A 16,642-nucleotide genomic window follows, 5' to 3' on the forward strand; every position below is an offset into this window, starting at 1 on the left:
AACTGAGTAGACAGCAACTAAGATTTTCCAGAGGTTCATGAATTGATCCATTCTGGGGGAGTTTTCATGGGCTCAGCAAAATGTTCTGGCCTTGATTCAAACCATGGAAGGTATTAGGGCTTATCAGGAAAGTGTAGGCAACTGCTCTTGAGCAAATCACCATGCAAGCCAGATGCAGGGCTGGAAACAGAACTCCATTCTAATGTGGACCTGTCTGGTGCTTTGTCCACTAGACCACACTTTGTCCCAGATTCTCAAAAAGAGAAATTCTGCTGGAATTATTGAACAATTCTGTATCTCATTAACCTGCTACCCATTTCATCTTGTGTAGAATAAGAGAAAATTAATTGTTTAAGGCAATCCCATAGTCAGGATTTCTTTTATTTCTAAGTGATAATATATACCTCTCTAGGATGACAGTATGGCTTCTTTGTGTGATGACCGTATAATCTAGTAGGAGAGATCCTTCTGCTATAGTGTAGGCAACTTCTTACTATACCTGTTTATATTTGTTTGTTTCTTTTCATCTGCAGAAGAGAGTGGTGGAACAGCTGCGTAAGAATCTGATAGTAAAGCAGGAGCAGCCAGACAGTAAGTTTCAAATACAGCCATTGGCACCATCAGAAAACAAACTACAAACACCACAACAGCAACCACTACAGCAATTACAGCAGCACCACCATCAGCAGCAGCAATCTACTGCACCCTCTCCAAACGTGATTGGATCACAGGTACAAAAAATCCAAGAGTATTTTCTTGCTACACAAATTTGCTTATTCAGAGCAAAATTCATCACTATGCAGAAAGCTGAGCACAAATCGTGCTTAAGCCATCAAAGTTGATTTTAAGTGGGACTTAAATGGTGCAGGGGCTTTAAGGTGGCCTTTCTGTAAGTGGAAATTTCCTACTTCATGTATGAACACATGGTAGCATTCAGTCTTGGTTTCTTCTTCAAACCACAGTCAGAATAAATTACAGTTTATAATTTTTGCTATTTGTTCTAAAAGTTGGGTTGGAACCAAGTTCAGAGAGGGAAGAAGCACCATTATTTTAAGAAATGAAGGCTAGCCAGTTTACCTATCTTCTACTACAGGGCTGTCCAACTTCTGAGTTGCCATGGGATGCTTGTTCCCCTGTCCACATGCCACATGGGCTGCAATGCCATATATTGTGTCATGCCATGTGATCCCTCCCTCCAAGCCATGCCACACAGTGCATGCCCCCTCTCTGTACCATACTGTATGGCCCTTCTTCTGCATCACATGGCTTCCCCCTCTTTGGTCCTCAGGCTGTGGGCTCCCTTGACCCAAGGGACCATGCCACCCCATGCAGCCCCCAGGGGCAAGGGGGAAGAAGCAGAAGCTAGAGGAGGGAGGGGGAGCCCAGAGACTCTGGCAGCTGCAGATGGGAAGTGGTGGGAGAGAAATGCCAAGACTTCAACAGCCCAGGGCTGCAAGTAAACCCTTTGGGAGCTGCATGCAGCCTATGGGCCACCAGTTGGACTGCCGTCATCTACTGTATGAAGACAATAAGGGTAGCCATAAAGCATCCATACCTAGTAAGTCTGAAGAAACAGTTAAACTCTGTTATTGAGAGCAAGTAGAACAGTTTCCTAGTTCTGAAGCATAGGAGAGTTCCTACTGTACTTATGAAATTCAAGAAAACAGATCTTTCGTCTGTTTATTTCTGTACAGACTGCCTGAGATGCAGCTGAACTTCATGCCAAATAATTCCTATGTGGCTGCTGAAATTATACAAATATACATCAATGGCTCTGAAGATCATATTTAAAAAAAAATACTGTGTTTACTGGAAAACATGTTGGATTTAGAATATATTATAGGATTGCAGGTTTTATCCAAGTGTTGACCATAGAAAGAAGTCAGCTTATGACAAATAGGAGCAATTCCTGATCCTGCAAATGTTATTCCTCATGTACAAGCAAGCTCCCACTGAATACAGGTGAATTTCATTTAAGATGTCGGGTTTTCTACATGGATCTAATTACTGGAATAAGAACATTCACTTTCTATATAACTAACTGTAGAAGAAATTAAACCAAAAGGCTTTTTATTGAAATCTATCATTTGCATATTTTAGTTTTTAGAGTAAAGTTTGTGTTAGTCTACAGGAGGGCTGTCCAACTTCTAAGCTGTTGGTGGCCACGTAGCATGAGCCACGGGCCTTTAGGCTGTAAGTCCTCCCCTCCCCTGCTGCACTGTACATGTAGGCAGCTCTTTCCTTGCTGCCCTCCAGCACCACAAGCATGAACACCCACCCTCTGCTGCACTATGTGAACCTGTGGAAGTTGCATTGTGCAGGGAGGCTGCCCCAATGTTGTGGGCTGTTCCTCGCTGCCCCTTGGGGAAAAAGAAAAGAGTGAAAGCTGAAGGAGAGGAAGAGAGCCTGGAGACCCCAGCTGCAGCAATGATGGCAAGTGTGGCAGCCAAGTAAAAGCCCAGGAACTGTACATTAATCCTTTGCCTGTGGCTCACCAATTGAACAGCCCTGGTATACACAGTGATCAATAGGCTATAGTGAAATTTGATCCAGAGAAAATAATTTTACGTTTGAAAATGAGATGGGGGGGGGGAAATACTTGGGGAAGGCAGAATTGACCTTTGTATAATGCCTTGTAAACATACCATAACACAACATTAGAAATTTCTGAGAGGGATGGAGGTTACCATTTTCCAAAACTCTTTTTCCATACATAGAGACTAATTCTGTAAAAATAAATCCTGCAGTAATGCACATAGATAGAGGGGACTGCAATTATGAGAATATTTTAGAATTGATTCATAGATTGTAAGGGCCTGGAAGAGACCTTCCAAGATCATTGGGTCCAGCTACCCTGCACTAGGCAGGAAAGACAACTGGGGTGAGGTGACCCCAGCGAGGTGACCGTTCAATCTCCTCTTGAAGCTTTCTAGGGTAAGTGATTGCACCACCTCTGGAGGGAGTTTATTCCACAGTCTGGACACCCTAACTGTGAAGAAGTTTTTCCTAGTGTTACTCCTGAAAAAGTCTTCCAGGAGTTTGTGGCCATTAGTCCTGGTTTTCCCCAAGGGTGCCCTGGTGAACAGTTGCTTGCCAAGCCCTTGATGTATTCCCCTGATATAGTGGCCAGCTTCTATCAAGTCCCCTCTCAGCCTTCTCTTTTTTAGGCTGAAGAGACCCAAGTCCCTCAGCCTTCCCTCAGTATGGCTTGCCTTGCAAGTCTCTGATCATATGGATGGCTCTTCTCGGAACTCTCAAGCTTTTCCACATCCTTGTTGAAGTGTGGCGCCCAGAAATGGATACAGTACTCCTGCTGCTCTCACCAATGCTGATTAAAGTGGGAGAATCACTTCCTTGGTTTTGCTTGATATGCATTGGTTGATGCATGCCAGAGTATTGTTTGCCCTGCTGGCTACAGCATTGCACTGATGGCTTATGTTCATACTACGATCTGTTATTACCCCTAGGTCTCTTTCAGTCATGGTGCTAGTCCACCGAGCCAGTATGCTGGGGATTGTTCATCTCCAGATGGAACACTTTACACTTCTCAGTGTTGAACTTCATCTGGTTCCGATCTGCCCAATTTGCTAGCCTGTCTAGGTCTGCCTGTATCTGCAGCCTATTTTCAAGCATGACCACACAGTCCCATAACTTGGTGTCATCCTCAAAGTCGGCCAGTGAGCTCTTCACCCCCACATCCAAATTCTATATATATAAAGGGCTTAGTCTGTCTGTCTGTGTGTCTGTCTATCTGTCCATAATGCTCTTGGAGCACTCTGATTGGTTGTCTCAGCTACCAATCACAATGCTTACTGAAACAACCAATCAGAGTACTCTGCACAGACAGACACACAGACGGCTGGCTGGATATAGGGTGGGGGGAGGGTAGTTGCAGGGCTGGATGCAGGGGTGGTGTGTGGCTGGATGCAGAGCAGTGGGTGGCAGCAGCTGCCCACAGCCCTGTGCTAGGGAGGGAGGGGGAGGTGGCACATGGCCAGATGCAGATTGGCAGCAGTGTGGGCTGGTGGTTGGCAGTGGCAGCTCTCATATGCAAGCTCCACCCCCTCCCGCTCCTCGGGGGCTGTGGTGGTACGTGGTGCTCCATCCCTTCTGTCCCCCCTTTCCCCTCCCATCATTGTTGACGGGCAATTTGCTAGTCATTGATAAAGATGTTGAAAAGCACTGAACCAAGCATGGACCCCTGAGGGACACCACTGGCCACTTCTCTCCAGGATGACACAGATCTGTTAATTAGAACTCTCTGTGTCCTACTCTGTAGCCAGCTTCCTACCCACTTAACTCTTGAGTAGTTAAGCCTCTCAATCCTCCAATTTTCCCATGAGAACATCATGGGATACCGGATCAGAGGCCTTTTGGAAGTCTAGGTATACAGTGTTGACCTCCTCTCTCTTATCCAGGTAGCGAGTTACCTGGTCATAGAAGGAGATGAGATTGGTAAGACAAGACCTGCCTGCGATGAAGCCATGCTGGATGTCATTCAGAATCCTACCATCTGCAAGCGTATCACACACAGACTCCCTGATGAATTTTTCCAGGATTTTCCCTGGGATAGAAGTCAGGTTAATTGCCCTATAGTTGCCTGGGTCCTCCCCTTCTTGAAGATAGACATAGCATTGACACTCTTCCAGTCTTCAGGAACCTCCCCTGAGTGCCACAAATTTTGGAAGAGATTTGCCAGAGGTCCCACGATGACTTTGGCCAGCTCCTTCAGCACTCTCGGATGAAGTTCATCCAGTCCTACTGACTTATAAATGTCTAATTTTTCTAACTGATCATGCACCAGCTCAATGTCAACAGTAGGAAGGCGGTCACTCCCACCATGCCCATTTTGAACCTTATGTAATATGATTTGTCCCCTTAGTCCGGTGAAATACACAAGCAAAGTAGTTATTCAGGAGCTCAGTTTTCTCCTGAGTGTTGGTAACCAGCTGTCCTGAGTTGTTAAGCAATGGCTCCTCACTTCCATTTGTTTTCCTTCTGTTCCCTACATACCTGAAGAAGAACTTCTTAATGTCCTTGATTTCTGTCTGATTGTCCTTGATTTCTGTTGCTAGTTTAAATTCAGTTGCCACCTTAGCCTTTCTGATTTGCTCCCTACAAGTGCAGGCCATTGTTGTATAATCCTCCTTGGGGACTGTTCTAAGCTTCCATTGTTTGTGCACCTCTTCCTTCTTTTTCAAGAGGACCATGATATCCCTTTTGACCCAAGCCTTCTGCTGCCTTACCTCTGCGTGGGAATGGACTTCTTTTGTGCTTCGAGGATCGTGTCCTTGAGGAACGACCACTCTTCATGCACTCCTTTCATCTTTGGTCCCTGGTCCCGCAGCACTTCCCCTACTATTGCCCTGAGCCTATTGAAATTAACTTTTTTGAAGTCCAAAACTTCGACCCTGATTGCTGATTTGCCTGCCTTGTGACAAACAGTGAACGTGATGGTTTTGTGGTTGCTGTCGCCTAGGCTACCCTCTATATTCAAGTCGCTCACCAGATTGTCTCCTTTGGCCAAAACCAAGTCTAGGAGAGCGTTACCTCTGGTTGGTCCGTGCACTTCCGGAGTCAGGTAGAGTTCTTTGATACAGGTCAGGAAGCAACGCAACCAATCCGACTTAGCCGAGTGTTCCTCCGAAGAGATGTCTGGGTAATTGAAGTCATCCATGATGACCGTGTCCCATGCGCGTGCAGCCTCTGTCAGTTCTTGAGAGAACTGCAGATCGAGCTCCTTCCCCTGCTTTGCTGGTCTATAGTACACACCAACAGTTAGGACTCTCTCACCACACCTCCCCCCCATAGTTTGACCCAGAGGGTTTTGAGCCGCTCTTCTTTGGAGCTGATGTCAGCCTCCAAGGAGGTGTACTGATCCCTCATCTGTAAGAACTACTTCACAGTTAGGGCGGCTAGGATCTGGAACCAACTTCCAAGGGAAGTGGTGCTGGCTCCTACTCTGGGGGTCTTTAAGAAGAGGCTCGATGCCTACCTGGCTGGGGTCATTTGAGCCCAGTTTTCTTCCTGCCCAGGCAGGGGGTCGGACTTGAAGATCTACAAGGTTCCTTCCGACCCTACTTCTATGATTCTCACAGAGAGACATGCCTCCACCTTTCTTCCCTATTTGGTCCCTTCTGTGCAGGGTGTAGCCCTCTATGGCTACGTTCCAAACATGTGAGGAGTCCCACCAGGTCTCCATAATCCTTACTAGATTGTAATGCCCACTGAAGAGTAAGTAGAAGGGCTAACTCCTTTTGCTTATTCCCCATCCTCCTGGAATTAGTGTACAGGCACCTGAGTCGTCCAGTTGAGACCCTCGATTTCCTGTCACGCTGAGAGAGAAACATTTCCTTAGTTCTTGCAAGAGTGATTCTCCTAGTGTCCCCAAATTAGGAGCTCACTTGTATGCCAGTCCCCAGGCATGTTCCAGTCAGTGTTTCCCCATCCCCTGGCGATCTTAGTTTAAAGCCCCAACTGAAAGATTGGTCATCCTGGCCGAGAACAGGGACTTACCCCTCCATGTTAGGTGAATTCTGTCCCTTCCCAGGAATCCTCTCTCCCTGAAGTGTGCGCTGTGGTCATAGAAACCAAAGCACCACCGCTGGAGTTGTCAGTTCATTTCTTTGATGCATCCTTCCCTCCTAGCACTGGCAATGCATAGGGGGTGCACATGGCATGGCAGTGCACCTCTTACGAAAAGGGGGTTTGGCAGCACCTGTGGGCAGTTGCCACTCGCCACCCCTGCCGCCAACACCGCTGGTGGCATCTGCAGGTGGTCAGCAATCGCCGCTGGCCACTGCCAGCACTGCCGGTGGCGTCTGCAGGTGGTCACTAACCCCTGGTCGATGCTTGCGCCCCCCCCCTCGCAACTGCCAGCACTGGCAGTGTCTCTGGGAGCTCCCAGTTTACTGCCACTGTGCTCCCACCGCCGCCATGCCCCCCAGCCTCCGGGGGCATGCGTTGTTCATGCCCCCTAGGTCCATGGCCTGCAACTGGGAGCACAGAGGAAAAGACTACCTGCACCCCTGACCCCTTGAGCCTAGCCCTCAAGGCCCTGTAGTTGCTCCTGACCCAGTCTGGATTACTCCTGGCCGTGTCATTCGTGTCCATGTGGATGAGGAGTATGGGGTAGTGGCCAGAGGTCTGGACAAGCATAGGGATCATCTCTGTGGCATCCCGGGTGTGAGCCACAGGGAGGCAGTAGACCTCGGGCTAGGGGGTCTGTACGGCAAATGGGTCCTTGCAGGAGGGAGTGCCCCCCACCGCTGCCTCCTTTTGGGGGTTTCAGTTCTCTGACTACCCACTTCCACATTTGGTGTCTCCATCAGAACCTACTCGTACATGGTGGGGGGAGTATACTTGTTGTGCAGTGCCAGGGGAGGGGCAGCCCTAGCCCTGCATGTCCTGGAGCCTGAGACGACCATCTTCCAGGTAGTTTCAGGTTGGTCTCTTCTGCCAGCCTTCTTGTCGGCCACCTTTTCCTCTATCACCCAGAATGTTAGCGAATATCTAGGAATTGTGAGTTTCAAACTAGAAATTGCAATTGTCCAAATACTTAACTGCTTCTAAAGGTGTGCTGATAAAATTGTCACAGAATGCAACTATAAATGTTCTAAACAAAAATCTGGATAATATTTTCTCTTCTTAATGATTGAATCTGAGGAGGTCATGTCTAAATAGAGAGGACTATTGAAGAATTCATTCTGAAAGTTAAGTTTATGTAGATGAGTTCTGATGAATCAGAGCAGTAGTTTGAACAAGTTATTCAGCCCATCTCCCTGATAATCCTTTTTTCCTCAGAATAATGGGGGAGTGATTGGGATATAGACTCTCTCAGCAGTTAATCAGGCTGACTCATGCAGCTGCTTGGGACCTGCTTTTCTTTCAATTTGTATTTAAAACATTTAGGTAATTATTTATGACATGGAATAAATTAAAAGGAGGAAACTGTAACAATTAAACAGTTTCTCTGGGTACAAAATAGTAAAAGTCTAGAAAAGTAATAAAAAAGAAAATCTAAAACGGTATAGGGAAAAAATATATAAAGAAACATGTCTCAGGACTTTCATAGGCAGACAGTGGATCACAGTTTATCAGCGGCCTTACTTTCAGCCAGAAAAGTTTTGATTATAAAAGGAATGTTATATATTGTTCTCTGTGTTCCAGGCTTTGTATTTGTGATTAACTTCCAAGTCATCCCCTGTGTTGCACAAGTTGAGCTTTTGTTCAAAGTTAAGGAGCCCTCTAGTGAAACTGTCACAAAACTGCTACCTTGCCCTTACGAACACAGAAATAACAGTTGTACTTGGGAAGAATTTATAAACTGAAGGACAAATTATTTTCCCATTTGAACAGAGTAAACGGGCAATGTAGCATCCTGCAGTTTCTAAAAGTCTTCATAAAGCAACAAATCTGCTAAAAGTCATATTATTATTATGGATGTGGAATCGTGATGTGGAATACTACTGCTAATGTTGTAATACATAAACTTGAAAAGATTTCAAATATAAATATTCTGTCTTTAACTGACAAATGTGCAGGAAAGTGGCTGCAGGAAATTCAATCACTTGGCTTTGCTGACTGGATGTTTGCTCCACAGACTCCCAAGATAGAGAACTATAGAGTCTTTGTCTTGTATTACATGATTGATTACATTTTTCTTTAAAATGTTTATGGATGAATGGGGTGCTCATGAAAATGATACTCTGACTGTTACATTTTACTCTTGAACACTTTGTACAATATGATGTTACAATAGAAAGGCAATGTCTTGCCATGGAGTGAGTGCTGCAGAGGTCAATAAAGAAGCTCTTGAAACTAAGATAAAGAATTAAATAATTGCGCTTGTTAAGAAAAGGGAACCAAAGTTGTGACAAGGATTGATAACAATTGTAAAATGGAAGGGTCACTTCACTTCGGCATTATCCAGAAGATGAATTTGATACAAGTTTTTTACATTCATAAGAGGGTCACCAACTAAAGAATATAATCTAAACTTTAAGAAATTGGAATAGTTACTGATAATAGTTACTGGGAAAAGCCAGATTTGTTTGAAAATAGAGCTAGATTTGCTTTTTGAGAAAGGAAAGAAACAAAAGTTCTAGTGAGGTGGAAATGAAACAACATAAATCTAGCATGCCAAGAGCAACAAGGACTGTGCAGTCCTTGGCCCAGGGTTTGATGGCAGAGTGGGTAAGGCATGTTGTTATGGATCCAGAGATGCATGTTTGAGCCTTGCCTTGGACTTTTGCTGAAGGCCAGCCCCCAGGTGTGAATGGGCACCTGGTCATTTGGGACGAGAAGTCCAAGGGAGCTGGACATGATGCTAGCCACATCACTCCCTAATGTGCTGTTTGCTTTAAAAACTGGATTTCCTAGGCTTGCACAGACCTTTGAGCTTAATTCCTGACCCAACATTTCTTTTGTTCTAGGTTATAGTGGCACTTACTGACATCAGGGGAGGAAGGCCTGGTTTCTTTTTTGTATCAGGAACATTTAATTACTCAGTAAAAAGTCTTAGAAGGCGCAACAGCATCCATATACGTAGTACATCTGCAGGTTCAGTCACAATTCCTTTAGCTATCATTTGTCTTGATCTTTTTAGCACATGCCTGGCCTCATGTTTAGATGCTGCTGCCGTGTTCTCTTCTGCCTAATCTTTTTTAAATTCTCCATCTCCCCTTGACAAACATTTCAGTAAACAGAAACATTTAAAACAGAGGTGTTATACCTATAATCACTTAACCTTTTGATGTTCTGAATTCATATGCTAGAATGCATGGCATTAAAAAATTCATGAGTGCTGGCACTAGATATTTCAAAATCACCATCTTCAGAGTGCCCCAAAAGCAATCGTGTTGTACAAGAGCTTGAGACAAGGAAACCTCCATTCTAGATGAGTGCAGTTTAATTGTTTACTGCCTGCTGGACAAGCTAATAGTCAGCACTTAAAATCCCTGTGTTCATTTTGCCTGAGGCTGAAAATGAAAATGAGCTTCCTGTAGCATAGAAGCAGTAAAGGGAATTTTCCCCACCAAGTTTATTGTTTTGCTAGTTTCCTTCTGTAGCTTGAACCAGCTAGTTGGCTGCCTGCAGTACTTAAGGATGTGTCCAAATAGTTAGCTTGCTCTCTATGTAACTAAAAAATAAAAATTGAGATGAGCACATTTAATGTCCAGCTTTGTCCTTAAAGCTGTTTACTAGGGGTTTTTGTGATCATGCAGGGTTTATCTCCCTCTGGAAAATAGGAAGTAATTTATCTGGTGGTTTAGATCTCAGCTGGTAAGATGGTTAGACTGTGCCTTTGCTAGAATGTACTCCTTGAACTTTTTCATTTAAAGGGTTGAAATTGACACTTTATTATACTCAAGTATAGGCAACATCCTGTCTCGTATGAAGTGTTCCCATTTCTTAAAATGTGTTTTCTATTTCCCTTAGAAGACTGTGACAACAGCTTCTATGATCACCACTAAGACACTACCTCTCGTCTTGAAAGCAGCAACTGCGACCATGCCTGCCTCTGTTGTGGGTCAAAGACCTACCATTGCTATGGTTACCGCTATCAACAACAATCAGAAAGCTGTCCTCAGCACTGATGCACAGAATACACCAGTCAACCTCCAGACAACAAATAAGGTCACTGGTCCAGGAGCCGAGGCAGTCCAAATAGTGGCAAAAAACACAGTTACTTTGGTAAGCTAGAAGAAGCAGACTTTGTGTGCATGTGAGTGTGTGGCTGTATGCCCCTGCAGAGAGATATGGATATACGTGTATTTGCAGAATAGGGCTGCTTAAAGTGAGCAGGGTGGCTCTGCACCATGAAGGGACAAATGGGCTCTTACATATAAGGACTGGCAGTACCACAGAGTGGTTTTATGAGGCTTAATCAGTTAATATTTTTTAAATGCTTTGAGATTCTAGAGGAAAGGTATTTATTATTTATATGTGTTGCTATTGCTTTTGTTACTAAATTGAATTAAGTGACTGTAGTCATGGTCAGTCTCTGTGTAAAGGTTGTTCCGGGGGAGGAGGGAGAGGGTGGATGAAAAATAGTATGAGTTCTTACTTCCTAGCCTGCAGTACTGTATTTGGCCAAAATGGTTCTGGTTTTGGAGACTTTGTGGCCTTTCTCTGGTTAGTTAGTGTGAATTCTCATCTTACCTGAAGAGTCAGTCTTTTTATTTACCTTTGCTCCCTTAACTCTCCATAGGTGTATGATATACCATTATTTCCTTTGCTTCCAAGGCTTTATAAACCACTTGCCCCTACCTAGATTCCACCATTGGAAGCCTGTATTACGGCAGGTGTCCCACTGTCTTAGATTGATTGTTAGGCACTAAGCAACTAATCAGCTACACAGCATTTGGTTAAAGTTTTGAAAAATTATAACTTGGAATGGGTTATGTATAGGGGCTTCTGAGTCTGGAGACTTAGTGATTGAAAAGAAGAATTACAGCAGAACTATCTTGAGTGAAAGTCAACCCAATGTTGCACCAAAAATCAATCCAAATTTTAGTTTACATTTCCCTTTCTGAAACCAAATTGTTAGTGTTTTACTTTGTAAAGAGGCGTTTTGGGTGGAGAAACCAGTCCCACCATTCCCACTCGCGTGGTTATCACCAAGAAAAATTAATAAATCTCTAACTCTGCCTAGTCCCTGCTGTATAACTTACCAATGTCCACACTGTTGACTCTTTTAATAGTCATTTGTGACTTGTATTTTTGTATAGCGCATCAGGAGCTTGGTGAACAACTGTTCACTAGGGCACCCCTGGGGAAGACCAGGACCAATGGATACAAACTCCTGGAAGGCCGCTTCAGGCTTAATACCAAGAAAAACTCCTTCGTAGTCATGGTGTCCAGACTGTGGAATAAACTCCCTCCAGAGGTGGTGCAGTCACCTACCCTGGTAGTTTTCAAGAGAAGACTAGACAGTCGCCTCGCTGGGGTCACGTGACCCCAGTTGTCTTCCTGCCTAGAGTTGGGGGGCTGAATCCGATGATCTGTGAGGTCCCTCCCAGCCCCTAACAATCTATGAATCTATTTCCTATTGTCAAGCTTCTCATTTACCGAAGTATTATTTAAGCCTTATTGAAATTTGCAAAGTAAGTGCTGGTATTACAGTTTTATGTGGATGAACAAAAGTACAGAGAGGTGCAAGCCAACATTTTAATATGTTCTCTAAGGCCCCTGGTACATGTTATATTTATGGTGAGAAAAACAGGTTAATCACGCCACAGATAATAACAGTGCTACACATTCAGCTGATTTACAGTGCCATAAAGTGGCAAACCAGCCACAAAGATACTCCACAAACGTAGAATATCTTTGTTACTGGTTTATATAGTGCCATAAATTGAATGTTTAGCATGTCCCCATGCCAGTGCTAACAACACCTGACTTTCAACATTGGCATCAGGGTCAGCATTGAGACTGGGATAGCCCTGGTCCCAATCCTAGAAATGGCTTGCTGGGAGAGGTAGTTGCAAAGCTTCCGTGCCCCCTTCCGTGCCTCCAGCCGTTCCCAGAACCTTGCAACCCAGCAGTCTTTCCTGCCTGCAGGAAGGCAGGCACTTTAAAATGCTGGATTATGGGAAGCCCTGCCAAATTAAAAGCTTCACCTGTAGCCTCTCTGGGTTGCATGCATGGGTTTCAAAGGTCCTGGCGTACTAGAATCAGGGATTCTCCCTGATCTCCAATCCCAAGTCATACTTCCTCTCGTGTATGTGTAGCATGGCAAAAGATGTTATTGTTGAGATCAGGGATCAGATACCATAATGCCATTAAATGAACATCTTCCAGTGCCTTAAGTTCAGGTATGTTCAAAGGGTCTTTAGAAGTGAACTGTTTTTTAAAGGTGTTGGGCTGTAGCATCATCCATTGACTTCAGAAAACCAGGCCCTTCATCCGTCAAGTTTGGTATTTAAATTAATAGTTTTGAAAATTCAAGATTAAGTTATGCATCCATGGTCCCACATTGTGTCATTAACTGTGCTAGAAATAGAAGACAGGAGTTCTGGCTCCCAGACTTTCTAACTAGTAGAGACACTGTTTCACCCTTCTCAGTGTCATAGGATGTGACTCAGTGTCTTGTTGTCCCATATAATAGGGTAGGGATGCTTTGATCATGTGAAGGTCCATTTGGCTGGGCAAATCTGGTTTTACTTTCTGTCTTTTGTGAAGGTAATTTTGACTTTTAAGACAAATGTGAGTGTTCATTACCTTCAAAGGAAATTGTTCTGGATTGCAGAAACTACTGTGATGAAACTACATTTAGATGAAACAAAAAGATAATTAGCTTTGGTTTGCAGTCTTGGGTATGTGGGAAACAAAGTGCAGTGCCAAGTCTGTTGGTAATAGGGTTCTAAGGCAGAAACTTGAGAGTTTGTTTACAGTGGGGAAAAACCAGCCTAAACTGAAAAGTGGATTGAAAATACACTTGGTATGCTTGGTTTTGATGAGTGACATCAAATTTAACTCTCTTCTCTTTGTATAGCAGGTTCAGGCTACACCTCAGCCCATAAAAGTGCCGCAGTTCATTCCTCCTCCCAGACTCACTCCTCGTCCAAATTTTCTTCCGCAGGTGAGTATACCAGGAATGAGCAAGATGAGATGGAAGTTGGCTCATATTGTAAATGGGAGATGTATTCTCTTCACTTCATAGCTTCAAACTGTGAAATGAACTTACTGGGTGTGTAGGAGCAGACTCAGCACCCAGGACTTCTGAACCTCTATGTTGTCAATTCTCAGTACTCAAGAGCTGAAGAGAAAACAGCAGAAATCTTTACTGCAGCTCCCAACCTCTAAGCCAGGGGTGCACTATTCAAATGTTACAGAGGGCCAGTTACAAGACAGTATTCTGCAATAGAAGGCCCCTAGGCACATATGCAGTTTTTACTTGCTGAGTTGCCAGACACTGATAAGACCCTCATGGGCTACATGTGGTCTGTTGAACATAGACTCTGCACTTCTCTCTAAGCAATTTATTTTTAAGCAAAATGCTGTATTTACTCAATTCCAATACAAGGTTTCCCCCCACATTTAATATAGGGGAAAAAAGCCCCTGGTCTTGGAATCAAATAGGAGGCAGCAGAAGGAGTATGCAGCAGCTGCTGTGGTTCTGGCTCCAACCCTGACTCCAGGTTGGGGCTGGAGTTGCAGCTGCTGTCTACCTGTCCCCCTCTCCTCCCTCCCTGCCCTCCCCCTGCCACCTCTGCACCCTTTGCCTCTCCCCCTGCTTCTTTCCCTGCCTACAACTCCTCCTTACTATTGCTCTGGTGCCAACGGGCTCCATCCTGGGGCATGGGAGCATGGCCTCAGCCCAGCCCTGTAGTAGTGTTGTGTAGCTGACATCACTGCTATAGGATGATGCCCATCATGCCCCAGGCTGGAGTGCAGATGGAGCCTGCCAGAGCAAGGGAAAGCAGAGGAGGCAGAAGTGGCAGGCAGGGGCAAGGGGTGGAGGCTGTGGAGGGGAAGATGGGGAGGGGGGCAGAAGTGGCACAGTGGGGGAAATAGGACAGAGGCCCTAGGCTGCAGGGGGTGCAGGCACAACAGGGGGCAAGTGGGGGGTGGCAGACAAGCAGTGGGGGCAAGCAAATATGCTTATCATCAGAGGGGAGAAAGGAGCAAGTGTCAATATGGCTGTTTTTACCCATAGGAACTTCGATACCTTTAATTAAAGGGCATGGTATTATGCACTGTTTGTCATCTAGTAGGATGGGTTATATTGTGTTAAAGGTGGCACCATATTTTTGCGTTGCACATGGAGTTGACATGTACGGTGATTTACTGGACATTGTGATATACTGGACATTTTTGCAGGCTTTGTTTTAACTGGTGGGTCTTCTGACCATGTGTTTGATCTCCTAGTCAGTGTAAAAATATTGTACAATGTTGAAGTTTAAATGTAAAGCTCTCTACATGCTTTCAAAACAAGAGTGCCTAAATTTCTCTTGCAGAAATTGCATAAAGATCTGATTTGTTCACAAAACCAAAAAGTAGATTTAGACATGCAATGGAGTTGGCAATAAGCGTGCAAAATAGGCATTAATGTATTCAAATGCATGTTTTCAGGGCCATGACTTTATGTGAATGTGTTATGAATTAGTTTTATGGAAGCAGTTTTGAAGATGTGGCTCTTTATTGTCATTCCATACTTATGACTTTATGTTAAAAGTTATGACAATTTTGCAGAGTAAAGACAAGCTGAATTGAAAGATTTAAAGAGGCTACTTTAATTGAATTCCTTTAAAACGTATTCTGCAAATATATTTTTTTCTTGTAGGTTCGACCTAAGCCAGTTGCCCAGAATAACATTCCTATTGCCCCAGCACCACCTCCAATGCTTGCAGCTCCTCAGCTTATTCAGAGGCCTGTGATGCTGACAACAAAGTTCACACCCACCTCCTTACCCAACTCACAGAACTCAATACACCCAGTTCGCGTTGTTAATGGGCAGACAGCAACCATAGCCAAAACTTTCCCCATGGCACAGCTCACCAGCATTGTAATAGCAGCACCAGGTACCAGGCTCGCTGGACCTCAGACTGTACAGATCAGCAAACCAAACCTTGAAAAACAGGTATAGATGGGGAGAATGTCTGCTAAATACATCTGCCTTTGTGGATTTGGGCTGAAAGTGTGGTGTTTTTAACATAGCCTATTTGAATTGTTACAAAACTAGTTTTTTTTACTGTTCACCGTTTTATTGTCCCAGCAGTGAAAGTTGCGTTTCTGATTTGTGTCTACATCTTTGATGATGTCTACGACACAGATAAGAATAAAGAAAAAAAACTGTTTATTTGAGGTCCTTTAGAAAAGTATGGGGGGGAGGGGAAATTTAGTTATAAAAATCTGTCTAAATATTTTATAAACAATGGAGAGAAAATAAAAACTACCCCAGTGCAGGCATTTTTGCTTTGTTGGCACCTGTTGATTCACTTATATGATTTTTCCTTTAAATCACAGGGAGACAAAATGATTATAGCTCATTTCTTAAGATTGGTCAAGTCTCCCATCATTGGCCTTTGGTTAAATGGGTAGGCTAGATGCTTCCAAAATCATTGTTTTAGATATTTATTTATTTCTTCTCTCTCCAGGAAAGTGTAAAAGGAAGAGTCCTGCAAATATTATAAAACTTCAAACAACATGATGCAATTGGGTCACATTTGCAAACTCTTCCCAGTTCAGTTCAGGCAAAACAATCTTTGGCTTCACTTCAGACTTCTTCATGTAGATTAGTGTATTTTGGAGTTGTCAGGCATATGTTGAGACTAAAAATCTAATGCGTGAAAGATGTGTTGTCAGCTCACTTTTGTTCTTAAATTCATAGGGATAAATTGTTGCATATCTTGTGAGGCAGGTTTACAATCTGTGCTTGGTAGCAATGCATGCCTATTACTTATGAACTGAATAGAAACCTGTGCTGCATTTCCACAATGCTGCATCTTTGATACTGATGTTTTTTGATGTCAGTGTCATTTTTTTTCTCCAAAGGAATACTTGACAGTTCAGGACAACTTTGAAAAGCATAAAGAATAAGTAAGATAATTTAATTAGCTGTATGCAGTCATTCTGTACAACTTCCTCATTCTTAATGAATAAGAACATTTACAGGAACAGAATTTGTACCACTTCA

General features: G+C 43.9%; 1 protein-coding gene across 15 annotated transcripts in view; it reads left to right on the plus strand.

The window, feature by feature from the left end:
* Positions 1 to 16,642, plus strand: part of PHF21A (PHD finger protein 21A) — a 196,732-nt gene that overhangs the window by 145,354 nt on the left and 34,736 nt on the right. For 12 of the 15 annotated variants that reach the window (XM_025207931.1, XM_025207925.1, XM_025207926.1 and 9 more), the window contains 4 exons: positions 534 to 731; positions 10,441 to 10,695; positions 13,499 to 13,585; positions 15,290 to 15,586. In XM_025207931.1, coding sequence (XP_025063716.1) covers positions 534 to 731; positions 10,441 to 10,695; positions 13,499 to 13,585; positions 15,290 to 15,586 — 837 coding nt within the window. The remainder of the gene's footprint in view (positions 1 to 533; positions 732 to 10,440; positions 10,696 to 13,498; positions 13,586 to 15,289; positions 15,587 to 16,642) is intronic. The other 3 variants (XM_025207927.1, XM_025207934.1, XM_025207930.1) reach the window with 1 other exon arrangement.

This window comes from Alligator sinensis, unplaced genomic scaffold (genome assembly GCF_000455745.1).
Source record: "Alligator sinensis unplaced genomic scaffold, ASM45574v1 scaffold592_1, whole genome shotgun sequence".
Classification (NCBI taxonomy): Eukaryota; Metazoa; Chordata; order Crocodylia; family Alligatoridae; genus Alligator; species Alligator sinensis.